Source organism: Miniopterus natalensis, chromosome 17, assembly GCF_054644295.1.
Source record: "Miniopterus natalensis isolate mMinNat1 chromosome 17, mMinNat1.hap1, whole genome shotgun sequence".
Taxonomy (NCBI): Eukaryota; Metazoa; Chordata; class Mammalia; order Chiroptera; family Miniopteridae; genus Miniopterus; species Miniopterus natalensis.
The window spans coordinates 28,004,888-28,029,400 of NC_142097.1; the positions used below are offsets into that span (position 1 = coordinate 28,004,888).

Genomic DNA, 24,513 nt, shown 5'->3' on the forward strand with positions numbered 1-24,513 from the left:
ACCTGTCAGTCTTTAGAAGGAGAAGCCAGAGCCTGAGTATCTGGACAATCTCCCAGGGACCTAGCTTCTTCTGGATGGGCCCAGCTGTTCTAGGAGCTCTCTCTCCCCAGCCTGGCATCATAACCCCTCCCAGACAATGACTCTGGCCCAAGAAGGATGGGTGGGGGTGGCTCTGTTGCCTGTCATGGCATCTTGCACCACTTGCTTGGAGGTAGCTCCCCATCCCCCCGCCTCACTGCCTCCACACCATTGTTCAGATTTCAATGCTGCTATGGCTTCTGGTTTCCATTAGGGTGGGCTCCAGCCAGGCCCGGGGCGGGGTGGTGGTGGGAATGGAGGGAGCCCTGAGGGATGGAGGGGCCAGCCCAGGAAAAGGTGGGTGAGGGAGCACAGCATTAGGGACCCCCACCTCTGAGCCTGTGTAAGACAGAGCAAGGGCAGCTGGTTACACTGGTCCCCTTGTCTGCCTCCTGCCCAAGGCCCTGTTGTGGAGCTCTCTGGCACTGTCACTATGTCTCTCCCCTGATCTTTCCACTCAGCTCCTCCATCTCTAACTGTCACATGCATGCTTCTCTGTTTCCCCTTTCTCTGTTTCTCACTCTCTCTGACACATGCTCTGCCTGCTGCCTCTCAAGCTTTCTACACCCCTCTTGGCCACCCAGCAATGGAATCAGCCCACAGATATCAGGAGACTGGGCTGCCTTTTTTCCCTTCTTGCCCCTGCCTATGCCCAGCATATTCAACCTGGGGATGCACAGCCTGTACTCAGGCCCCCAGGTTGGCCTGTAGCTCCATATCTGGGGCACACAGCAGGAAAGCAAGTCCATGGAGCAGGGAGGAGAGTAGAATGTTGGGGGGGTGGTCAGAGCTCAAGTTAAATTCTGCTCCAGTTTTACGAAAGAAATAAGGATAGGACCTGAGATATGGGCTCAGATCACAGCACTATGGTGGGATCATTTCCTGTTCCAGGCCACTCTGGGGAGGGGAGCAGTTCTCTTCAGGGCAGGGGAGCAAGTGAGTCGGGGCCTAGCACTGTGTGGGGAGGGGGGGAGAGGAGAGGAGATTGTCTGAGGTGTAGAGGAAGGAGGAGGTCATTTTTCTGAGTCAAATGTTGGAAGCAGTCCTGGCTTCTGTATGCAAAGCAGACCTGGCCCAAGGAGGGGGCCCTGGTGGGCAACACCTGCCTGCTCTCTCTTGCAGGAACGCATCTTCCTGACCCTCTCCAATTACGTCTTTACCGCAGTCTTTCTGGCGGAGATGACCGTGAAGGTGATGAGGGGAGGCATCGGTGTGGGGCTGTCTGGTTCCTGGTGTGGGTGGAGAGGATGCGCCACAAGCGGAGGGCAGGGCTGCGGACCACAGGGAGGTGGTGGTGACGTGGTGGGCATCCCCAGGTGGTGGCTCTGGGCTGGTGCTTCGGGGAGCAGGCGTACCTGCGCAGCAGCTGGAATGTGCTGGATGGGCTGCTGGTTCTCATCTCCATCATCGACATCCTGGTGTCCATGGTCTCCGACAGCGGCACCAAGATCCTCGGCATGCTGAGGGTGCTGCGGCTGCTGCGGACCCTGCGCCCGCTCAGGTGAGCCTCAGCCAGGTGTCCTTCTCAGGGACACCCCTGCACACAGCCAGCGAGAGCCCCACCGGCCCCTGCTTCCTGCTTGTGACCCCTGCAGGGAACCTTGTCATCATTTGGCTGAAACTATGGGCTGAGGAGTTTCTATCCTTGTGTGACACTCCCTATATGACACACTGCTCAGAGCTACTGTGCCCCTGGCCTTGTGCAGGGCACAGTACAAGAGGCCATGGGCAGGGCCTCATAGCCTTCAGTTGAGTCACTCCTTTGGGTAATGCCTTTGGGAGTGACCCTCTGCCCTTCCTGGTGAAGTAACAGACTCCCTTCCTTGCTTTCCCCACCTTCATTACCCTCTCAGGGGCCACCCTCCAGATCTAGCAGGGGACCCATCCTCGCAGGAAACCCTCTCGAATGAGGCAGCCACCTCCCATCCCCACCCCAGAGTCAAAACTATCAGTGGATGGGGACACTGATGGGGACTATACTGACTGACTAGTGATGTGTCTCGAGCTGTGACAGTCCATGCCCCTTTCCCTCCCTGCTTGCCCCTACATGTTCCTTAAAAGTGTGTGTCCCTGTCCTCACAACACATTGCATCCCTGGGGAACGCCTTTCTTGAGTTGAGTCCCTACCTAGCTCCAGCAGGTTCCTTTGACATCCTGGGAGTGGGGGTGGAGGTGGGAGTGTCTGCTTCCTGTTTTGAGAGATCACGGGTGGGAATCCCCGTGGCAAGGGTCCCAGGCAGAGAGGACTGCTCTGCACAGCCAGCCCAGAAAGCCAACCTGTTCCCTCAACCAGAGCGCAGGGGACCATTGAGCCAAGATTGGGAGGTGGGGCAGCAGGGCAAGGGACAAAGGAGTGTCCTAGCTGGGGGAACCCCTCTTACCCCCTTCCCTCCCCAGGGTAATCAGCCGGGCACAGGGCCTGAAGCTGGTGGTAGAAACGCTGATGTCCTCGCTGAAGCCCATCGGCAACATTGTGGTCATCTGTTGTGCCTTCTTCATCATTTTTGGCATCCTGGGGGTGCAGGTTTGTGGGGGTCTGGGGGCCAACTGTCAACAGAAGCCTGAGGAGTAGCTTTCCTTTTGGTCCTTGGATGGTGAGGCCCAAGCTGCTGCCACCTTTATTCCAGAAAGGAATGACTAGGGACACTTTCCTCGAGGTCTAGGGCCTCAGGCCCCTTTACCTCCTGGGCACTTTGCAGAAAACTGGAAGCCTGGAAGAGGGCCCCTAAGGGGACGAGGGCCTCTGAGAGGCTTCTGACCTGTGACAGCTGCAGGCTGCTGTTCCACCCCCTTCATGCACTGCAGTCCGAGTGCAGACGCTGGCACAGGCTCACAGTCTGCTCCGGGATCCCCTCCCTGCCTTTCCTGCTTGAGTGGGGTGGGCTACCGGCCAGGCCTGGGGATCCAGGGCCCAGACAGCTGGGCCAGGTTAGTGGTGTGCTGGCAGGCAGGCGGGTGCAGACCCCAGACGAGGCAGGAAGTGGGGGCTGCAGGGGAAACTTGGCCTCTGGCCCAGGGAGGGAACTTGGCTTTGGAGGAAAAAGATCGGGAGCTGCCTGCAAGATTTAGCAGGCGCCTCTGGGAGCCCCTCCACCCCATCTTCCTGAGCCCCTGGTTCCAGCTGTTTCAGCTGCAGGGTAGACAGCTGGCTGTTGGTGCAGCAGGGAAGCTCCTGGGTGGTTACCCCTGTCCCCCTCCCTTCCTTTGACTTTCTGGGATGTCCTCTCTGCCCTGGGGAGGGGATGAAGGCTGTTCCTGGTTTCCTGGAATTCTCTAGCCCCAGGGACCCGGCTGGGGTACAGTTGCCAAGGCTGTGTGGTGCTTCCCTGCATGCCCAGTGCCCCTTCCCTTCCCTCTCTTCCCAGCCTGCTTGGATAAGGAGAGGGAATCATTGTTGAGCCCTGTCTGGGGCTCTTCCAGCAGTTACCCAGGCCCCCTGGTCCTCCAGTTCCTCAAATCCCTTCCCCACCCACAGTCATAGCCTGCTCTATTCTGGAATGAGGGTGAGCTTTTCAGTCACACAGACCTGAGTTCAAGCCCTCTTTCTGCTGTCTACTGGTTATATGACCTTAGTGAATGAATTTACTTCTCTGAGCCTCAGCTTTCCTCATCTGTAAAGTGGGGTCAGTAATATCTAGCTCACACACCCCCCCCATTAAACTAGATCACTTGGCCCCTCTCCCAGACTCTGATTCAGTGGGTCTAGGGTGGGCCTGAGAATTGATATTTCTAGCACATTCCTAGATGATGTTGATACTGGTCCGGGGACCCCACTTGGAGAACCAGTCGCCCATCCCTTTGTAGAAAACAAATGACTGCTCCCCTCTTTCCAGCCTTTTTTTGGTACACACCCCATGACTTTTCCTCCCCTTTCTAGGGCTCTGCTCCAAGGAGCCCAGAGGAAGGGGTGCCTTCAGGGAAGGGGCCCTGACTTGACTGATTCCAGGGATGGGCCCCCTACTCTCACTCAGGATGTGCACAGAGCTCTTGGGCCCAGGGCTGCTGTGGGAGAGGTGGGGCTATGGAGTTCTGGGTTTCCTGTGATCACAGCTCACTTCTCCCTGTCTCCGGGTACATGTGTGTCCAGCTCTTCAAAGGGAAGTTCTTCGTGTGCCAGGGTGAGGACACCAGGAACATCACCAACAAGTCTGACTGTGCCGAAGCCAGTTACCGGTGGGTCCGGCACAAGTACAACTTTGACAACCTGGGCCAGGTGAGCCCCAGGCTCCAAGGTGGAGGTGGGAGTGGTAAAAGGAGTCTGGAGAGGATACAAGTCCATGCTTAGTGATGCCTGTTTCCTGAACTGGTGAATGGGTCATAGTGCTGTCTCCTTGGAGGCTCATAGTAAAGATGCAAGGAGATGATGTGTACTTTTGTTTAGCATGGTACAGAGTGCAGACGCAGTGTCAAGACGATTCCTTTTCTTACTCCACATTCGCAGAAACAGAGAGATGTACTAAATGAAGTGCTTCGCTCAGTTTTGCTGGTGTGTTTCCCTGACTCACCCTGGCTTTGGTTTCTGAATTTCAGAGGATCTGATCATTTCCCGTAGCCCTTCTGGTTTCATGCCAGCTATGGAGCCCTCCAGGGGCCTGGAGTGTGAACCCAACCTGACCTCTGAAGGGCTGGGGTCCCCCAAGCTGCTGCCAGGAGGTGCTTTGAGGACAGGTAGTATGGTGTGACCACACATCCTAGATTTCAGATGGTCTCCTCTCCTCCCCCACCCCCAGGCCCTGATGTCACTGTTCGTGCTGGCCTCCAAGGACGGCTGGGTGGACATCATGTACGATGGGCTGGATGCTGTGGGTGTGGACCAGCAGGTAGGGCCAAGGTGGGGAGGACCCATCTTTGGGCTGAGGTCATTCAGCACGAGCCACTCCAGGCATGACAGGTGCAGGCACTGAAAAGAAAGGGCAGATTGGAAAAATGCCATCAAAGAGGCATTACCTCCTACAGCAGAGGCTGTAACTGGCAGTCTGAGGGCCAAATCCAGACATGTCTTATCGGCTTTGCAACATGTTTAAATTTTTTGAATTGGTGGTGAACATTTAAAAATTGGCGAATTTCACATGAAAATCCAGACGTGGGCCTGCTCAGGAGAAATCCAAAGATCTGGGAACATTGGACTTGCATTCCTTCAGGGCAGGAGTCAGCAGGAGCAAAGATGCAGCTTCCCCTTTGGATAGAGCCACTCTCCACTTTGCCACAGTCCCTACCCCTCCCTACTGTCTAACACAAAACCTACATGGTTTGTTTATATCGCCCGCTGAGTCTCTGTAGCTCATTGAGTTTGTGGGCCCTCTATTAAAGAACTCAGGTTATGGGGCAGCACCTGAGACAGTCCCCTGGGGGCTGATGGCTCCTCCTGTCCTTCCTGCTCCCTGCCAGCCCATCATGAACCACAACCCCTGGATGCTCCTGTACTTCATCTCGTTCCTGCTCATTGTGGCCTTCTTTGTCCTGAACATGTTTGTGGGCGTGGTGGTGGAGAACTTCCACAAGTGCCGGCAGCACCAGGAGGAGGAGGAGGCCCGGCGGCGGGAGGAGAAGCGTCTGCGGAGGCTGGAGAAAAAGAGAAGGAGTAAGGAGAAGCAGATGGCTGGTCGGTAGTCTTTCCACATCTCTCTGAGTCGTGCTTGACCTTGGCCTTGCGACTGTAGGGGGCCAGGGGCTGGGGCTGGGGGCAGGGAGGAGATGCTCCCTCCCCCATCTCCACCTCCTCCCCCCCAAGAGCATGTCAGCCTTTAGAGCCAGCATGAAGCAGACCAGTTCAGCCCTGTGGGGAAGGGGGAGCTACCCCCACCCTGCGGGGCTCCCCGGGTCTCAGCATCATACTCCCCAGAGGATTCCAGGGGAGTTATGCACAGCCTCTCCCAGGTCGACTCTCAGAGGAGCCTCATGGGATGAGAATCATGCCCCATCGTCCAGGGCCGGTGTCCAGAGATTCAGGGATTGGCCCGGGTGGCAGCCTTTCCAGGCCCTGGGCTGGCAAGCCAGTGTCTTGAACCTGTGCCTGCCTGGTGTCTGTAGCTGCTGAGCAAGGTCTCAGCAGAGGTTGCAAATGGACAGCAGCATGAGTGGACCCCAGACCCACTCTCCTCCCTATCTCCAGCAAAGCTCCCTGACTTCCTAACTATTATTTTTTGGTCAAGCTGTAAAAAACAACAACTCCTCCTGGCTCAGAGAAAGCCTGAGGTCGAAGGAGCTCTAAGCACATGACTGTCTGGCCTTAAAGCCTTCAGCCCCCTCACCCGTCATCTCCAACATTTCTTGGCATTGGCTGGGTGAGGTCCCCATCCCACCCTTCTCCACGCTATTCTGCTGTGGGAGGGCTGAGACTAAGGGAAAAGACACGCAGATTGCAGGAAGGATGGAAGAGAAGTGACAGGTGTAGGAGCCCCTTTGTTTTTCTGTGTCTCCAGGTGTGTCTGCACCTGTCTCCCTGTCTTTGGGGCTCCTGCCTGCCTGCCTGTCTGGTACTCAGTAATCTCCATGACTCTCTTTTTCTGTCACTGCCCACGTTTCTCTAAGTGTCTTTATGTGTGGGTTTCTCTGAGCCTTTGTGTGTCTGTCTCTCTTTGGTCTGCGGGTTTCCCTTTCTCTCTCCACTCTTTCACAAACCATCTTCATTACGCCGATAAGATGTGTGCGGTGCTCTGAGTTTTCTCTTTGGTTTGTTGACATGTGAGTATCACCAAATGGGTGAGGGGCTGTGGTGCCCCCCCTCCCCTCTGCCCCTGGCTCTAGCTCCTGCTACCTGTGAGGGGCACCTGGAGTGAGGGGAGAGAGTGTGGGAGTGGGTGAGGGTGGGACAGAACCAATGTGCCCTGTGAGAGGCCGGGACTGCTCAGGCAGGTGTTGAGGGGATACTGGCCTCTGGGCATCAGCGGGTGGTGAGTTGTCCATGTCCCACATCCTCAGTACCTGTGCCCCAGGCAGTCTGCTCAGCTCCAGGATAGGGGTCCCATCTCTGCTCTCTCTGTGGATATTTGAAGCTGAGCAGGCGCCTCACCCCCAGCAGCCTTGCTCCCACCTCTGCTCCGTCCACCCTCCCCTCCTTGCTGTCTCTGCAGGGCATCTGCAGATGGAATTCTTTTGGAATGTGGAACTTGTGGCCCTGCCTGACCAGCTGGCTCCCCTTCTGGAGTTTGTAGCCATCTCAGGTGCTGCTGAGGTCGAGGTTTGGGTAGGAGTGGGCATCTGTTCTGATGACAGGCTGCCTGCCCCTCCCTGTGCCTCTGATTCCTTGTCCCTGTGACCCTGATGAGTTGGCTGAATAGATCATCTTCCTCAAGTGCTCTGTGCCCAGAGCTTGGGGCTGGACACTCAGAACCAGCCACCCACGTTCAGCACACCCCATTCATAGGCAGAGTGAGGGTCGGAGCTGAAGGGGAGCGAGCCGCTGAGGGGGCCCTGCCCAGCCCATTTGGTCCGGCCAGTGACCCATGTCGTGTTTCGTTCTTTTAGATCTAATGCTGGACGATGTAATTGCTTCCGGCAGCCCAGCCAGCGCGGCGCCAGGTACTGCGTCTGGGATTGTGGGTTCCAGGGCGTGGCCCGGGGGTGGTCAGGCCCTGCCTGCTCCCTGGCCCGCCTCATGGGTTCGGGGACGTCCTCTTTGCTCCCTCTCCATGGCTCATTGATTCTATCCTCTCGGGGCAAGGGGGTCAGGGTCCCTGGGGTGCTGGGCTCTGCGTCATCCCATAGACCTGTGCTGCGCTGGATGGGAGGTAAGGGTCTCAGCATACCCCTCCCTCAGACACCTCTTCAAGGACCCACCTTCTCTTCCAAGGCTTCCCAAGCCTGAGCTCCCCAGCCCCCTGCTGCCTCTTCCCACTCCTGCTCCTTCTCCCAGGTCACACCGTTCGATTATTAGAGCTGCAAATCTCTCCCATCTCCATTTGTCTGAAGGGGAGACTTTGATCAAGTGAGCAGGACGAGAGGAGCAGAGAGGGGAAGGATTTGTTTTAAAAATGTAACGATGAATAATTGAACAGACTCATTAATAGTCAAATAATCACGGTGGGCACGTCATCGCTACAAACAGCAGGAATTGGGAATCAAAGGCCTGAGTTAGCCATAAGCTTCTCCCCGAAACCAAAGATTTGGGAGTGAGTTGGGTCCTTCTCTTCGAGAGCCGTGTCTCCGGGAAAGCCTTCCTGGTCCTGCCCTCCCTTGGTCTTCAGGCCCCTGCTCCTCCCAACACGGTCCCCAGACGGAGGTCCTGAGGTCATGAGAATCTGGGACAGGGCTGTGGGACCTCGTTACACCCTCTGATGTCTCCACACTGTGGTTCCCAACCTGTTTATCCCCAAGAGCCCCCCTTATCGTCTCCAACAAACCCCCACATTTTAAAAGACCGTCTTTGAAGTTAAGAGCACTTCAATAATGACTTTGTTTCACTGTTTTTGCTAATCAAAGGCACATGTAATTGCTAATCAGGGCTTCTAAGCCGCAGAAGGTTTCACACTGAATGATGGCAGAAAAAAATCCAAAAACCATTTTGCCATTAAATTCATCTGTGGGCTCTTAATACAGGCATACGTATGATTATTTCTTTTAAGCTTTTAGAAATATTGAAAAGAACATAAGAACCCCCATGTGGCTGCCTTCTCAGGCTGCTGCGGGCGTGGGGCTTCAGGCTGGGGACCACTGGGCTGAACCTTTCCTCGCTATTCCACACTCCCTGGGAAACCAGACTCCAGCAGACACTGCCTGTGGATCTTGGGCTATCTGATCTAAGGGGGCTCAGGGACCCACCCAAGGGGGACCCACTGAGCCACCATTTGGGAGGTCATCCCTGAGGCCCTAGGTGGATCAATGTCTGCTGTCCCCATGGTATGAGCTCTAATGTTTGGCATTGAGAGACCATCTCTCTGAGGCTCAGGCGTCTCCAGCTGGCTTGTGTCTGGATTGCCTGGGTCCCACGTCTCTGCGTCAGCTTGTACTGCAACTCCTGATGTGTTAGGGGTCGAGGAGAAGGTGGGAAGAAGTGGCCTTCAGCTTTTCCTTTGTGGGTTCACCTGGTCTGTAGACTGAGGTGTCCACACATACACACTTACCCCAAAACACCACGGACCAACACATGCAGACTCTCTTGGCACACCTCCTGGCACAACTCCTCCTGACACACCTACTCAATGCTAAACGCTCTCGTTACTCTTGCACTGTAGCCCCGCTCTGGGGACATTCTGCCGTGCTCCTGTTGGCACATGCAGGCATGTACACAGATTACAATAGTGTGTATTACCTTTCCAGTTGGTAATGAATGCTCAGAGACCCTGAAGAGGGGCTCAGATGGTCCCATATCCCTCTTTCCCAGATCTGGAGTCCTGTGTGGTCTATACCAGAGCTCTTCCAATCTCTGTGTACATAAGAATTACCCAGAGAATATATTAAAACACAGATTCCTGACCCCTACCTAGAAATTCTCAAGGCATGGACTAGGGTAGGAGGCGAGTGTCTGCATTGCCAATCGGTTCTCAGGGGCTGGCAGTGCTGCTGCAATGGCCTACCCAGTGGTGTCACAGGGATGAAGTCACACCCTCCAGCCTGAGGATGCATGAATCAAACACGCACCATACCTCCCTGCTAGTATCATGGCCACCCAGTGCTGTGCCCAGCAGACGGGGGTCAGCCAGACATCAGGAAGAGGCAGAAGGGAAAAGGCTTTGGTTATTAGGGGAATGGGCCTGACTGGACACCTGGGTCCAGCCTGAGCAATCAGGTTAGCCCCAATTGACCACTTGGCCTGTGGCACCAGCTCCACTCCCACCACTACCTGTGTGTGACACCTGCCTTTACTGTCCTCTTTCTCTACTGGAACCGTGATCAGGCTTGGCCGTGGCAACTGACCGTGTGGCCTCTGCCGTGGGGGCCTGCGTCTCTACCTTCTGCCTACTCTCTGCCACTCTCCTTTGCAAACCCTCTGCCCTGGCTGTGCCTTGGGCTCCCAGTGACGCCTACTAACTCACTATGCCTGCTGCCCTCACTGACAGCCTCACACCCTTCCTGCACCTCTCCTGTGTTTTTGCCCCTGACTGGGGGCAGGGCAGTCCTGGGGTGCCCTTCTCCCCACTGTCTGACTCTGGTATTTTCTTTCCCGAAAGCAGCCCATACTGTTGGGAGGGAGGGGGCCAGGGCTGCCAGAATGCCAGTGACCATCGGTTCAGGCCCCTCCTGGGCAATGACCAGAGCTCTCAGAGCAGCTGATCCGCCCAAGGTTCCTCCCTCCTCCAGAGCAGGGGCGGGGGTGGGGCTGGGGGTGGGAGGCATCTCTAGTTCTGCTGTGAGCCCTGATGCTGCTGCCTATAAAACCAAGGTTGGGGAGCAGAAAAGGGGTGGCATCATCCAGAGCCCGACAGCAAGGGCCTTGGGCAAACTCTTCGAGGGCATCTGTGTCTGTGTCTAAACCGACCTGGCAGCTGGTGAGGGACTCGAGCTGGGAGTTCAAGTCCAGGCTCTGTCACTGCCTCACAGTGTATGGATGACTCTCCTTTTGCTGGCTTTGTTCTCTTCTTCGGTAAAACAAAGGGGCCGGCCGAGAAGGTGCTGATCAGATTGGCCCTGGTACACTTTGGACCTGTGCTCTAATGGAGGATTTCCAGCAGCCTCAGCACCTGCTGGTCTGGGGTGGGGGTGGGGGTGGGGGTGGAGGGACATTTGTATAGACCTTGGGGGCCTGGGCCCAGACCAGTCACTATGAGTAAATGCCCTGCCTCAGTCTTCCTACGCCTAGTTTCCTTCTGGGCTGCTTGGAGGAGGGGTCCCTGGCCAGATGGCAGAGGTGGTGGCGGAGGTTTAATTGGGCCTGGGGCTGCCTATATAGTCAGACTGGGGTGAGAGGGGAGAGGGGCCACTCTCCCAACCTCTCCTCTGCATTGTCTCAGCTAATAATGGGACTAATAAGGAGCCACTTTTTCTAACCTAATTGTATTCAAACATTTTAGTTAATTCTCCATTCATATTTTAGCATAATGGGATCGAGTGCCCTCGGCACTTATGGAGATTAATGCAGAGAAGGAGTTCCAGCTGCTAAGGCAACACGGGCGGCTAGCGCCCTCTGGTTCCTGTGGGTACTGAAGGAAGGAAGGAAGAGGCCCCCTTGCCTGGTCCACCCTCCACGCTCGCCCTGTGGATGACCCACGGCCTCGTGTTGTCCACTGGGGGCCAAGAGGGCAGCCTGAGCAAACAAAGCCACAGTTGGCTAACCCATGTCTGAAACCAAAAAGATGGCCTAACACCCTGTGGTGAGCCAGATTATTCCGGACCTGCTGCCTCTTGGTTATCCCCACCTCAAGGCTGGCGCTGGACAGTGGCATCAGGCGAGGCTGAACATGCAGCTCTTGGGCACTCTTCTTCCTTCGGCCTTTGGTGGGGGCCCACCCAGGCCGCTCCCTGCCTCATTTTACCTTCCTGTCCAGTAGTCCTCTGCATGGGAAAGGACAATTTATATATGAGCTGGCCTGGGCCCAAAGCTTCCTGCTGCCCCTGAGCCAGCCACCCCTGGCACAGGCCTCAGAGGCTGCAGCCCTTGCTAGCTGGCTTTCGCCCTAGACTTCCTGAGGGGGAAGGGCTGTCTGGGACCTGAGGCTACCCAAGCCTCCTAGGGGAAGCCTCTTTTTTCTTTGTGGCTCCCTGGGAGACCGATCTGTCAACCACCCCTAGATGACATGTATCCCCAACTTGGCGTGGCCTTTCTTCAGCACCTGGAGGAGGGGCCCCCTGCAATCTCTTGCCCTCAGATGCATTCTGCCTGCTTAGCAGGCCAACTTTCTGGCACCATGATTTTTATAACTAAGTGATTCCCTAATTACAGGGAAATATTATGCCTCTGACAGATCTCAGACAGTGCTTTCAGCCCAGCCTGCAGCCTAATGCTGCCCTGACCCCCAGGAGCAGGCTGGGCATCTCCTCATTAGAAACTGGGTGAGTCCTTCAACTGGAGCCCTCCCAGATGAGTCTGGGAGAGAGCAGGGCCCTGTGGCTTCCCCTCTGCCCTCCTGCACATGAGGGTGCAGGAGGTGCAGGCCCTGCCTCCCTGGAGGCGCTCTGGGGCGGTCAGTGCAGCCTGCCAAGAAGATGTCCAATTTCCAATCTCCGGTTTTATCTCCAAATCCCAGCTCTGTGTAATCTCCTCCGCTGCCCTCAAGGGCTGAGCTTAGTGAAGGAGCAAGAGCCTTAGCCTCTCGGTTGATGGAGTTTCCTCTGAGCCTGATAAGACCGGTTGTTTTTCATCTTATTGATCTGGCCTGGATGCAGAACACCGAGTTGAGGGAGTTGTGAGGGGCTGGTAGATTTTGGAGGCTGCCTCGGGGCGGGGGCTCACCTAGTGTCTAATGTGGGTGGGGAGCTCTGCATGTCCTGACCCCTACTGCACCCAACTGTAGCCAGTAGAACAGACGCTTGGAGGGGCAATGCCGAGAGAGCTCCCCTTGCTCCCCGAAAAGGAAGTAAATGGAGGGCGAGGGTGCTGATGATAATGGAATGTTTCAGCTCGGGTGTTGGAGGCTGGTGGCTATGAGGGACTGTGGGTGGAGGGGGCACAGGGATCAGGGCCCGATGGCTGCTCTGCTCTCCTCCTGGCCCCACCAGAAGCCCAGTGCAAACCCTACTACTCGGACTACTCCCGCTTCCGGCTCCTTGTCCACCACTTCTGTACCAGCCACTACCTGGATCTCTTCATCACGGGTGTCATTGGGCTGAACGTGGTCACCATGGCCATGGAGCACTACCAGCAGCCTCAGGTAGGAGTGAGGGACCAGCCATGTGGGCCCTGCCTCCAGCGGTGGGACCATGGGGGTGAGGCTGATCCAGCTTGAGCTGGGGACCCTGCATGGGTTCCTCTTATACCCCTTTCACTACCCTTGTCGGTTAGCCTCATCTTGGTTTTACAGATGAGGACCCTGAGCCTCAGAGAGGTTAGCTCACCTGACTGAGATCACATAGCTTGGAAGTCGAGGACCTGGTTTCTTCATCCAGCACATATTTATTGAATGCCTACCCTGTGCTGAGCTCTGGATCTTTGAGGGTAAAGAAGGCAGGCTGGCCCTGGTCGATATTGCCCAGTGGTTAGAGCATTGGCCTGTGCACTGAAGGGTTGCGGGTTCAATTCCCGGCCCCAGTCAGAGCACGTGCAGGAGGCAACCAATCAATGTGTCTCTCTCACATTGATGTTTTTCTCTCTCTCTTTTCCTCTCTGTCTTTCCTTCCTTCCCTTCCACTCTCTCTAAAAATCAATGGAAAAAATATCCTTGAGTGAGGATTAACAAAGAAAAAGAAAAAGAAAAAGAAAAAGAAAAAGAAAAAGAAAAAGAAAAAGAAAAAGAAAAAGAAAAAGAAGGCAGACTGGTGCCAGCCCTTCTGGAGTATAGATTCTAGTGAATGTACAGCTTCAAAAGTCACCAATGGTCTTGCTGCTTCTCAAGTCAGCCTCTACTGGCTGCCCTCCGGGCCTCAGTTTCCCCACCTGTAAACTAACAATGTTAAGTTGGTAATGCACAAGGCCCCTTCCACTTCTTGCATATTTGTGCCTTCCAGCATATTTGTCATGTGGTCTCCTCACCATCCCTCAACGAGAGAGATCCATTAGCACAAAGTTTGGATTATACACGTGAATGAGGACCCTACTCTGTCCTAGAGTAGTAACCAGTGGTCAGCCATCCTGGCAGGAACAGAGAAGAAAGGTCCCCTTAGACTCACCCTGTCTCCCAGATCTGGGCGGGGGGAGCAGGTGTCATCCCAGGCCTTATCCTTCATGCCCCATCCCTGCCAGATCCTGGATGAAGCTCTGAAGATCTGCAACTACATCTTCACCATCATCTTCGTCTTGGAGTCAGTTTTCAAACTCGTGGCCTTTGGCTTCCGTCGGTTCTTCCAGGACAGGTAACAGAGGGGGGGGTGTGGGAATGGGGAAGGACCTAGAGCTTGAAGACCTTTCTTGACTCCTGAAGTTCATTCAGCCTCTACTCTAGGATCTACCAAGTGCTGATGGCAGGATGGGGCGTGTGACATCCAGGGCCAGGGAGATGGGAGAGAAGGAAGGGAACTTGACAACACAGGGCCTGGGGGACACTGGCAGCTGGAAATCAGTGTGGCCTAGACTGGGGCTTAAGAGCAGAGGGCATGGAGCCGGACTACCTAGACCAGATTTGAATCCTGGCTCCACCACTTAGAAACTGGTGACCTTGGGTAAATTACTTAATATCTCTGTGCCTCAATTTTTTTATCTGTAAAATGGGAGAATATCCACATCACAGAGTTGTAAAGAGTTCCTATTTGTAAAGCCCTTAAAATAGTGTTTGGCACATAGCAAACACCTATAAGCTAAAAAAAAAAAAAAAAAAAAAAAAAAAAAAAGCAAGTGAATAGCAATGAAAAGCAGAGGCCCTCAAGCTAAAGTCGTAGCCCTGCCTATGCCACCCACTGGCCAGATGACCATAGACAAGTCAAGCCTCTGCAGGATGGTGAGGCTGGACCCACTGACCTCCACTCTCCTTTCTGTAGCCAAAACTGCCACCCCTTTCTCAGTGCCCCCCCCTCAAGGATCTGTGTCCTGGGCTTCCAGGTGGAACCAGCTGGACCTGGCTATCGTGCTGCTGTCCATCATGGGCATCACGCTGGAGGAGATCGAAGTCAACGCCTCTCTGCCCATCAACCCCACCATCATCCGCATCATGAGGGTGCTGCGCATCGCCCGAGGTCAGTGCCCAGCTGCCCACCCAGGGGTCAGTTCGGTGGCTGGCCAGGGACTGGGTGGGTGTGGGTTTCTGTGGGTCTATCTCCCAGCCCCCGCCAAAGGGAATGATTGGGGTTGGGCTGAGGGTGGCAGTGGGGCCATAGCAGCCTGCCTGGGGCTGGCCATCCTACCCACCTGGCCCTGGCCGTGGCTCCATTGGCTATGTGACTGGGGACTCAGAGGGGCAGCTCACAACTTTGTCCTTTCTGTAGTGCTAAAGCTGCTGAAGATGGCTGTGGGCATGCGGGCGCTGCTGGACACAGTGATGCAGGCCCTGCCCCAGGTACCTGGGAGGTGGAGGTGGGTGGGAGGGGTCCTCTTGGGGACGGGGGTGCTCTCCGAAGGGGTGGGGGGCTCGGGGAAGCTGGCTGGGAGATCCAGCGGTGCCTTTTCCATTTCTTTTCTTCTTTTCCAGGTGGGGAACCTGGGACTTCTCTTCATGTTGTTGTTTTTCATCTTTGCAGCTCTGGGCGTGGAGCTCTTTGGAGACCTGGGTGAGTTGGAGTGGGGAGGGTGGAGGAGCCAGGACTGGGAACCCAGGGCCTCCTGGACTAACCAAGGCCTCTCTCCCCTTCCCTCCTCCAGAGTGTGACGAGACGCACCCCTGTGAGGGCCTGGGCCGGCATGCCACCTTCCGAAACTTTGGCATGGCCTTTCTGACCCTCTTCCGAGTCTCCACAGGTGACAACTGGAATGGCATTATGAAGGTGAGAGCCCCCTGCAGTGGGATACCCCCAGGGCTGGCTCGGGCCCCAAGAAGACAGCCTACTTCTTGAGCCAAGATTCCTTGGCAACATGTGAATAAAAGCATGTGCCCTTCTATCCCCTCATGCCGAACACTCTGGACCTCCCTCTCCCTGGGACATGCTGTGACTCACACTTCCCAGGCCAGTGTCTAATTCTCTTCTGCACCCAGGACACTGTAGATCCCTCTTCCTGCCCTTCCCTTCTCCTCCTTCAATGCTCTGTGACACCGGTGACCTGATTTCCCATGACAGCTCCCTCCACTGTCCTCCCAGCCTCACCCCTCTAACCACTTCCCCTAGGACACCCTCCGTGATTGCGACCAGGAGTCTACCTGCTACAACACGGTCATATCCCCCATCTACTTCGTGTCCTTCGTGCTGACGGCCCAGTTTGTGCTGGTCAATGTGGTGATCGCCGTCCTGATGAAGCACCTGGAGGAGAGTAACAAGGAAGCCAAGGAGGAGGCCGAGCTGGAGGCCGAGCTGGAGCTAGAGATGAAGACACTCAGCCCACAGCCCCACTCGCCGCTGGGCAGCCCCTTCCTCTGGCCTGGGGTTGAGGGCCCAGACAGCCCCAAGCCCGGGGCCCCGCATGCCATGACCCACGCTGGAGCAGCCTCTCACTACTCCCTGGAGCACCGCACGGTGAGCACACGCCCACGCCTGCTGTAAGGGGTGTGGGGATGGAGACAAGGTGGGCGGATGGCCAGTGGCTCAGTAGGTGGTGTACAGGGAGCCGGCAGCACGGCAGACCCAAGGGCGCCCCCTGAGTCGTCCTGCTGCTCCTGCCTGGATGTGGAGGGGCCAGCAGTCCCCTGCCCATCCCCAGAGATGGCAGCTCACACTCACTGCCCAGGGCCACGTATGTGCTGGCTCATTAATCCCTGAGCCTCCAGCCCGGCCTGGCCTCCCCTTCCTGGCTCTTAGGTTCAAGGCTAAGTTTTCTGTTTCCTTCCTGTTTCTTTCTTACCCTTGCCCGATTACCAAACCAATTTCCTTCCCACCCTCAACCTGCCTGATTCCATCTCTCAATCCTTTCCACCAATCTTCTCTTTCCTCTCCCTCTCCCTGTGGGCTCTTATCTTTCATCTCCCATCTCTCCTTCCTCTTCCCACCCCTCTCTCTTCCCCACCATTCCCATCCCTCCTCTTCTTTGTTGCTGTGTGCACACGTGTGTGTGTGTGTGTGTGTGTGTGTGTGTGTCCCCTCCTCTTTCTCCCTCTGCGTCCTGTGTCTCTGGTCAATCCCCTGCCACACTTCCCATCACTGCCCCTCTGACCCCCGTTCCCTGACTCTCCGGCTCCCCCTATGGGCTGGTCCTTCCCAGGACAGACAGATGTTTGACACCATATCCCTGCTGATCCAGGGCTCCCTGGAGGGGGAGCTGAAGCTGATGGACGAGCTGGCAGGCCCAGGGGGCCAGCCCTCTGCCTTCCCTCCAGCCAGCAGCCCTGGCGGCTCCGACCCACAGGTTACTGTGCCCGTGCTGTGCCTCCTTCCCTCACCCTGCCGAGCTGTGCCATGCTGTGCCTGCTTCTGGGGAGGTGGGGTATTTCCTGCTCACTGGGTATCTGGAGAAAGAGCAGCTTCAGGGTCTCAGCTGAGCTTTAGGCTTGGCAGGAGGCACCTAGGTGTCCCTCAGCCTGAGATGAATCTCTGGAACACATAGCTGGGAGGTAGGGGTGCTGAGATTGGACTTCTGAGTGAGAGGGTGAATAGAGAGAGACAGGGTTTGGAGGGAGCATTGGTAAAAAAGAACCTGAAACAGAAGAGGATGGGGCGGAAGACCGGCTGGAGGTGGGGTCTTAGGGAGTGAAGGAAGTGAGGTGCTAGATCCAGGGGAGAAAGGCCTCTGGGGAGGGTGCAGGTAGGAAGGGTACCCATTAGGGAACATGTCTTAGGCCATAGTCTGTTTCTTCTCTGAAGCCAGCAACCACCCCTCAGTCCTCTGTTTGGAGGTTTTTTTGTCTTTTTTTAATCTTTATTGATTTCAGAGAGAGGGATAGAAACATCAGTGATCAGAGAGAGTCATTGATCGGCTGCCTCCTCCACGCCCCTCACTGGGGATCGAGCCCACAACCCAGGCATGTGCCCTGACCGGGAATCTAACCAGCGATCTCCTGGATCCTAGGTTGATGCTCAACTGCTGAGCCACACTGGCCAGGCTGTTTGGAAACTTTTTAAGCCATGGCGCCCACTGGGCATGACGGGTGCTGTCAAAGGCCAGTGGATCTGACCTGGTGCTGAGAAGGAATGGAAGGCTCCAGCTGGGAATGGATTCTGGGGACTTTGGTGCAACAGCCCCTTCTTACAGTGCCACATGTTTTTCTCCCCAGTCCCATCTAAGCGTGGATCTTCTGCTTTCTGGGGCCCTCCTTTTTTCCCCCTGGCTCCCCTCCACCTGGCAGAGCACACCACCATCCCTCTCCTAGGTCAGGGGCTGCAGTAGACCTGGAGCATAAGCAAGGAAACAGGTATCAACTGGAGATAGAGAAGCCTGGAGTTCCACAGGCCCTGTTGGGTGAAGGGGCGAACTGGCAGGTTCCCAATGTCTGGCATACCTGTAGCGTGATCCAAAGAAATGTACAGTGATCCTCGCATGGGAAGAAACCTCGCCTCCAGGGTTCCTGACTCTAGTTAGGATTCAGTCTCAGATAGGCTATAGGGACCTGAACCTGGCCATGACCTAGAGTGATCAGAGGGAGAGCGAATCCTTCCTGAGGCCTCCTTCCCACCCTGCAGGGGGTTCATGGAGAAAGGTGCCAGGAGAGAAGGAGATGCGATGAGAAGGGGTCAGGGCAGCCAGCTCATTTGGGAGGGATGGCCCCGCTCTTCCCCAGGGCCCTGTAGGCACTGATGCCCCCCTCCAGACCCCAGGTGAGAAAGCCAGATGGTGTGGCAGCCCACCCAGGGTCGTCCAGTTCAGGCTGGAGCGAGGAGAGCATCTCCCAGAACGCAAGCTGGAGAGGGCGGGCATGATACCCGCAGGCGGAGGAGAGCCCAGAGTCCGGGAGGGGAGAAGCCAGAATCTGGGGGCAGGCCAAGTCCTGCCAGGCTTTTGGAAGCAGAGAGAATAGGCAGAAAGCAGTCATCAGATTGGCGGCTTTGTCCCCAGCACCCCCCACGCCGCTCTGTCTGTGCTGAGAGCAGAGAGGCGCTTTGCTGGCCTTTCTTCATTTTTTTTTCAGGATCTTTATGAGAGTCGAAAGCCCTCCCCCCTCCCGCTCCCTCCCTGGGGGGGAGTGGTGTGGGAGGGGGCTGTTAGATTCCTGGGGTATCTTTAGAATGTGTTTCTGTGTCTCCTGCTTTTGTCAGTGTTTGCTCTGGCTCTTTGGTGCCTGCCGCAGCCTCTCTGATCAGAGTGGGGGTTTGAAGTGGGGGGAGGGGAGGAGCTTCAGTTTACTTGGGAAACTGGTGGGGAGAGAGAAGGGAAGCCCTTCTCCCCTATGCTTTGTGAAAAGGGGGAAAGAGGGGCTCTGTGTCTGTGCGTGTGCGTTGCATGTGTGCGCGTGCACACGCGAGAGTGCTCGCTGTCCTGGTTTCTTATGCCTGATCATCTCTCTCCCTGTCTAGATCCCTCTAGCTGAGATGGAGGCTCTGTCTCTGACGTCAGAGATTGTGTCTGAACCGTCCTGCTCTCTAGCTCTGACGGATGACTCTTTGCCTGATGACACTCACACACTCTTACTTAGTGCCCCGGAGAGCAATGTACATGCACAGCCCCTCACTGCTCCCCCAGCCTCCCCAGGGGCTGGGCTGGCTGCAGGGCTCCAGGTCCCTCCCCTCCTCTCACTCTGCCACCAGGCCCCATGCAGAGGCACAACCACAGGCACTTAGTGCCCCAGGCTTCCTTAGGTCTCTCAGGTTCCCCACTGTGGACAAAGAAATTAGATTAAATTAAATTGGGGCCTTCCCCAGAAGGGCTCAGCCGCAGCAGTTGTGAAAGGGTTAATCCAGACACCTAGGAGTGACACAGCCCAAAACAGAGATGGCATCAGGCAGCTGACCAAAAAGCCTGCCTGGATGCAGAGTCGGTCTCGAGTTTGGAGCCCTGTGCAAGCCAGCCCTCCCTGTCCCTGCACCCCTCCTTCCCACCTGTCCCCCCACCCCACCATCTGCCACCACGTAGTGGGTAAGAGCCACATCTCTGCTGCCACCATCTTGCCCTTTTCCACCTGGGGAGCCGTCCCTGCCTCCTCTGTCCCTGTCCCTGTGTGTCCCTGCATCCTGGGGGGCTTCTTTGTGTTTTGACAGCTTCTCTACCCTTGCCCGACCCCTGGTCCCTTCTGACTGTGAGCAGCCCCCTCCTCCCTTCATTCTCCTTTCTTTTGGGACTTAAGAGGGGACTGGGACCCTCTTCCCCCAGCAGGGCTCAGTGTTGGCCACAGGCTGGGGGTCCCTAGGAGTCTTGGGGTGGGTGCAGAAGTGGAACCTTCTTTCAACACAGCCATTCTCAGGCCTGGTGGGGCTGCTTAACTGGCTGGGCCCCTAGTTCACAGCCTCTCTGAGAACTAGGAATAGATGGGGTGATGGAGAAATCTCTTGGGAGGAAACCTTGTCTCCCTCTGGCTGGAGTCAAAGGCTGATTATTGCCTTTCTTTGAAAGAGATTCAAAAAATCCACCTTATCCCCCAGCCTATACACAGTACCCAGGCCTTGCCCCCTACAGCCCCCCACATCTGTGCTAGCCAGCCTGCCCGCATTGTGTGATTAAAAGGGGTGGGGGAAGACAGGTGGGTAAGCCAACTGTGACATCCCCTAGTGTTCGTCTGTCATTCAACCTGTATTAACTCAGCACATGCCCAGAACTGGGTGCTGAGGCTGCCTTAAAATTTGGATGTGGACATAGCCCCTTCCCCACAGGCAGTCTCCCGCTGCCAAGTCTCCAGCTCACGGGGAGGGTCCTCCCCACTCCCCAGTCCCTCTGCAGCCCCAGCAGGGGGGTTGGGGGATGCTGTTAGCTTTCAGTCCTCCGTTGTGGTTCTTCGGCACCCCTCATTGGGGCCTGGAGAATGAGCTCTTAAACCAGGGCTGGGAGCTGGGGGCTGCTCTCCCTCCTTTGGACGCCTCCTCACCCCTCCGCCATCCTCACTGGGAGGCTCTAAGGTTTTCTGGGGGCAGGGCCTCCTCCCACCTTCTTCCTCCCCGTGTGTGGAGGGCTCCTCCATGTGTCTGCCCCTTCTGCCTAACCACACTCATCCCATCACTGCCTTGTCCGAGGAGGGGATGCGGGCCAGGGCCTTGGGCGGTGGAGGGGGGAGCTTTTGGTTTCTATTGTCCATCTCTGCCTCAGTTACCCAATCTAGATGCCCCCTCGTCCGCCCACTTCCCTCCCTGTTTCTTTTGCAGATGGTGCCCCACCTGGAGGAGGTGCCCGTCATGCTGGGACCAGACCTGCTGACTGTGCGGAAGTCTGGGGTCAGCCGCACGCACTCTCTGCCCAATGACAGCTACATGTGCCGGGACAGAAGCACTGCCGAGGGGTCCCTGGGACACAGGGGCTGGGGGCTCCCCAAAGCTCAGTCAGGTACTGGGGCTGGGGACAGGCCAGCTTGGCTCATACTGGGGACCTCATCCTTTCCTAAGCTCAGTCCTGACCTGGGGAGAAACTGAGGCAGCAAAAGCGGTCTCTCTCACTCTGAGGAGTTCCCAGCCTGAAAGGGAACACTGAGCCCCTGACTGAGGGAGGTGGCTTTCAAACCAGGGTGAGGGTCCTGTGGTAAAGGTGGTGGCCCTGATCGAGGAGGGAGAGAGGAACGCAGGGGACTCAGATGCGAGCCGGACTGTTTGACCCTTCAGCTCTTCTCTTTCCTCCTTCCCCTGCCACTCTCCCTCCACAGGCTCTGTCTTGTCCGTTCACTCCCAGCCAGCAGACACCAGCTACATCCTGCAGCTTCCCAAAGATGCACCCCATCTGCTTCAGCCCCACAGCACTCCCACCTGGGGCACCATCCCCAAACTGCCCCCACCGGCCCGCTCCCCTTTGGCTCAGAGGCCCCTTAGGCGCCAGGTGAGCAGGTGTGGAGGGGGGACCTGGGGCTGGGGGCCGGCCTCTCTGCTGGGAATCCTAGGTGGTTGGTGATGACCAGGGTTGTCTCTTTCATTCTCCCAGAAATATTTACTATGAGCCAGTGATGTGCCAAACTAGGTACCAGGGACACAATGCCAAAAAAAGCAGAAGTGGTCTGTGCCCTCTTGGAGTTTGTACCCTTCCCTTGTTTCACTGAGGAAGACTGGAGAGCAGAGGGGACCAAGGTTGCCCAGGGACACATGACAACTTGGAGATGAGCCCAGGTCTCTGACTCCCTTTCCCCCACCTAGTCTGTGTACTTCTGGACCTAGCTAAGGGGTACGAGGCACATTTTAGGTGTCTCCATCTTTGGCCAAGCCCGGGCCCACCATCCAGAGCCCACACTCCAGGGGCACAAAGCAGAGGCTCACGTAGCCAGGTGAGGCTTGTCTGTCCCCCAGCCACAAGTCTGAAGCCCATGCTGTGTGTATCCTTATGTGTGAGCATGACCACGTGAGAATCTGCCCAATCCCACCCACTGGGGGGACAGGCACAGGCCTCATCCATTCTGTAAATATTCACTGAGCAGCCTCTGTGTGCCAGGCCCCAGGCATACAGACAAATGAGACAGCCCCTGCCCTCCAGAGCGCAGGGTGTGATAGTAGATACATGCATGCCATCAGATCTCTGCAGTGGTAGGTCATAGTGCTCAAATGCTCATGGGCCTGGTGCAGCAGGAAGCAAAGAAGAGGAAGGGGTATATTCTTATTTGAAGGTAGAGATTGTTATGCACTACATCACAGAGGACCTGAGCCCATAAAGTTGAGGGGTACTTAAGGCCAAAGAGCCTACGCAGAGGCAGGGAAGTATGGAGGAGCCAGGGGGAGCAGAGCTTGCCAGTGCTTTTTTGTTTCCCAGGGGCTGGGAATTGCAGGCTTGGGGGAGATGTGGAGGGGCTAGAGGGCAGGATGCACATGGCCCCTGACTCCCAACAAGAGGAAATACTGGAACCCCTGCTTAGGGTGGTCCTGCAGCTCCCTGGAGGGGGAAGAGAAGGCTACCTGGCTTGACTGGTGGGACAGTTTAGGGGGTGAGAGGAATCCCCCAGGCTAAGCCCTCCCCCTACCCCATACAGGCAGCAATAAGGACCGATTCCCTGGATATCCAGGGCCTGGGCAGCAGGGAGGACCTGCTGTCAGAGGCGAGTGGGCTCTCCCCGCCTCTGGCCCGGACCTCCTCCTTCTGGGGCTGTTTGAGCAGCCAGAGCAAGATCTCGAAGCACACGCACCCGCCAGCCCCCTGCCCAAGCCCAGAACCCACCTGGGGCAAAAGCCCACCAGAGACCAGAAGCAGCTTAGAGCTGGACACGGAGCTGAGCTGGATTTCAGGAGACCTCCTGCTGGTGGGCAGCCAGGAGGGGCCTCCATCCCCGCGGGACCTGAAGAAGTGCTACAGCGTGGAGGCCCAGAGCGGCCAGCGCCGGCCTACGTCCTGGCTGGAGGAACAGAGGCGGCACTCCATCGCTGTCAGCTGCCTGGACAGTGGCTCCCAACCCCATCTGGACCCTGACCCCTCTGGCCTCGGGGGACAGCCTCTTGGGGGGCCTGGGAGCCGGCCCAAGAAAAAACTCAGTCCTCCCAGTATCTCTATAGACCCCCCAGAGAGCCAGGGCGCTCGGCCCCCACCCAGCCCTGGCATCTGCCTCCGGCGGAGGGCTCCGTCCAGTGACTCCAAGGATCTCTTGGCCTCTGGCCCCCCTGACAGCATGGCTGCCTCGCCCTCCCCAAAGAAAGACGTTCTGGGTATCTCCGGTTTATCCTCTGACCCAGCAGACCTGGACCCCTGAGTCCTGCCCCACTCTCCCACTCACCTTTCTCCACTGGGTGCCAAATCCTAGCTCCTTCTCTTGGGCTATATTCCTGACAAAAGTTCCATGTGGACACCAAGGAGGGGCTCCTCCCTGCCTCAGTGGCACTGGGCACTGGCAACTGGCAAAAGCAGGATTTCCAGAACGTTGGAAGCCGCAGCCCTGACCACCCCCGCTCCAGGCAGAGAGAGAGAGGCCCAGTGTAGCTGAGGTTCCCGACACCAGGAGCTGTTGGGAGAAAGCAATACGTTTGTGCAGAATCTCTATGTATATTCTATTTTATTAAATTAATTGAATCTAGTATATGCGGGATGTACAACATTTTGTGACTGAAGAGACTTGTTTCCTCCTACTTTTATGTGTCTCAGAATATTTTTGAGGCGAAGGCGTCTGTCTCAGCTATTTTAACCTAAAATAACCAGTCTAGTTATATTCCGTCTTCTTGCAAAGCACAAGCTGGGACGGCGAGTGCATTACAGCCCTGACGGTGGCCCATCTTCAGCGGGGAGCGAGAACCATTTTGGAAACTGTAATGTAACTTATTTTCTCCTTGAACCTCGGCATCATTTTCTGTAGGAAAAAAAAAAAGAGAAAAAGAAAAAAATAAGATTTTACAAATGAAATGAAACCTTTTTATATATACATACATACATATCTATATCTATATATCTATATCTATATAATAAAGTAATTTTCCAAAATAAAGTTAATCACGGTCCAGAGTAAAAGCACAAGGGACAGTTAGGCATTTCCAGATGGCACTGGAGGGAGCTTCCTGGAGTTGGGGACTGGGCGCCGGGGAGGGAAGGGGTCAAAGCTGCCTCTGGTTGTGTGTGTGTGTGTGTGTGTGTGTGTGTGTGTGACCGTGTATGGCTGTGTATGTGTGTGTATGTGTGTGTATGAGCGTGTATGTGTGTGCATGAGTGTGTGTGTATGTATGTGTGTGTATATGTATGAGTGTGTGTATGTGTGTGTATATGAGTGAGTGTATGAGTGTGTGTGACTGTGTGTATGTGTGTGTACGGCTGTGTATGACTGTGTATGTGTGTGCATGAGCGTGTGTGTGCATGAGTGT

The 24,513-nt window shown here is 56.0% G+C and overlaps 1 protein-coding gene across 15 annotated transcripts in view; it reads left to right on the forward strand.

Moving 5' to 3' along the window:
• CACNA1G (calcium voltage-gated channel subunit alpha1 G) overlaps positions 1 to 23,741 on the forward strand; it is a 62,140-nt gene extending 38,399 nt beyond the window's left edge. For 4 of the 15 annotated variants that reach the window (XM_087826209.1, XM_087826196.1, XM_087826198.1 and 1 more), the window contains 17 exons: positions 1,201 to 1,269; positions 1,395 to 1,579; positions 2,476 to 2,602; positions 4,166 to 4,291; positions 4,809 to 4,898; positions 5,467 to 5,659; positions 7,546 to 7,599; positions 12,673 to 12,824; positions 13,853 to 13,962; positions 14,645 to 14,778; positions 15,028 to 15,098; positions 15,231 to 15,309; positions 15,401 to 15,522; positions 15,862 to 16,206; positions 20,911 to 21,088; positions 21,402 to 21,571; positions 22,707 to 23,741. In XM_087826209.1, the coding sequence (XP_087682335.1) occupies positions 1,201 to 1,269; positions 1,395 to 1,579; positions 2,476 to 2,602; positions 4,166 to 4,291; positions 4,809 to 4,898; positions 5,467 to 5,659; positions 7,546 to 7,599; positions 12,673 to 12,824; positions 13,853 to 13,962; positions 14,645 to 14,778; positions 15,028 to 15,098; positions 15,231 to 15,309; positions 15,401 to 15,522; positions 15,862 to 16,206; positions 20,911 to 21,088; positions 21,402 to 21,571; positions 22,707 to 23,417 (2,916 nt within the window). In that variant the 3' untranslated portion in view covers positions 23,418 to 23,741. Of the gene's footprint in view, positions 1 to 1,200; positions 1,270 to 1,394; positions 1,580 to 2,475; positions 2,603 to 4,165; positions 4,292 to 4,808; positions 4,899 to 5,466; positions 5,681 to 7,545; positions 7,600 to 12,672; positions 12,825 to 13,852; positions 13,963 to 14,644; positions 14,779 to 15,027; positions 15,099 to 15,230; positions 15,310 to 15,400; positions 15,523 to 15,861; positions 16,207 to 16,888; positions 17,246 to 19,134; positions 19,270 to 20,910; positions 21,089 to 21,401; positions 21,572 to 22,706 lie in introns of those variants that run through there. The other 11 variants (XM_087826210.1, XM_087826199.1, XM_087826201.1 and 8 more) reach the window with 8 other exon arrangements.
• The last annotated feature ends 772 nt before the right edge of the window (positions 23,742 to 24,513 follow it).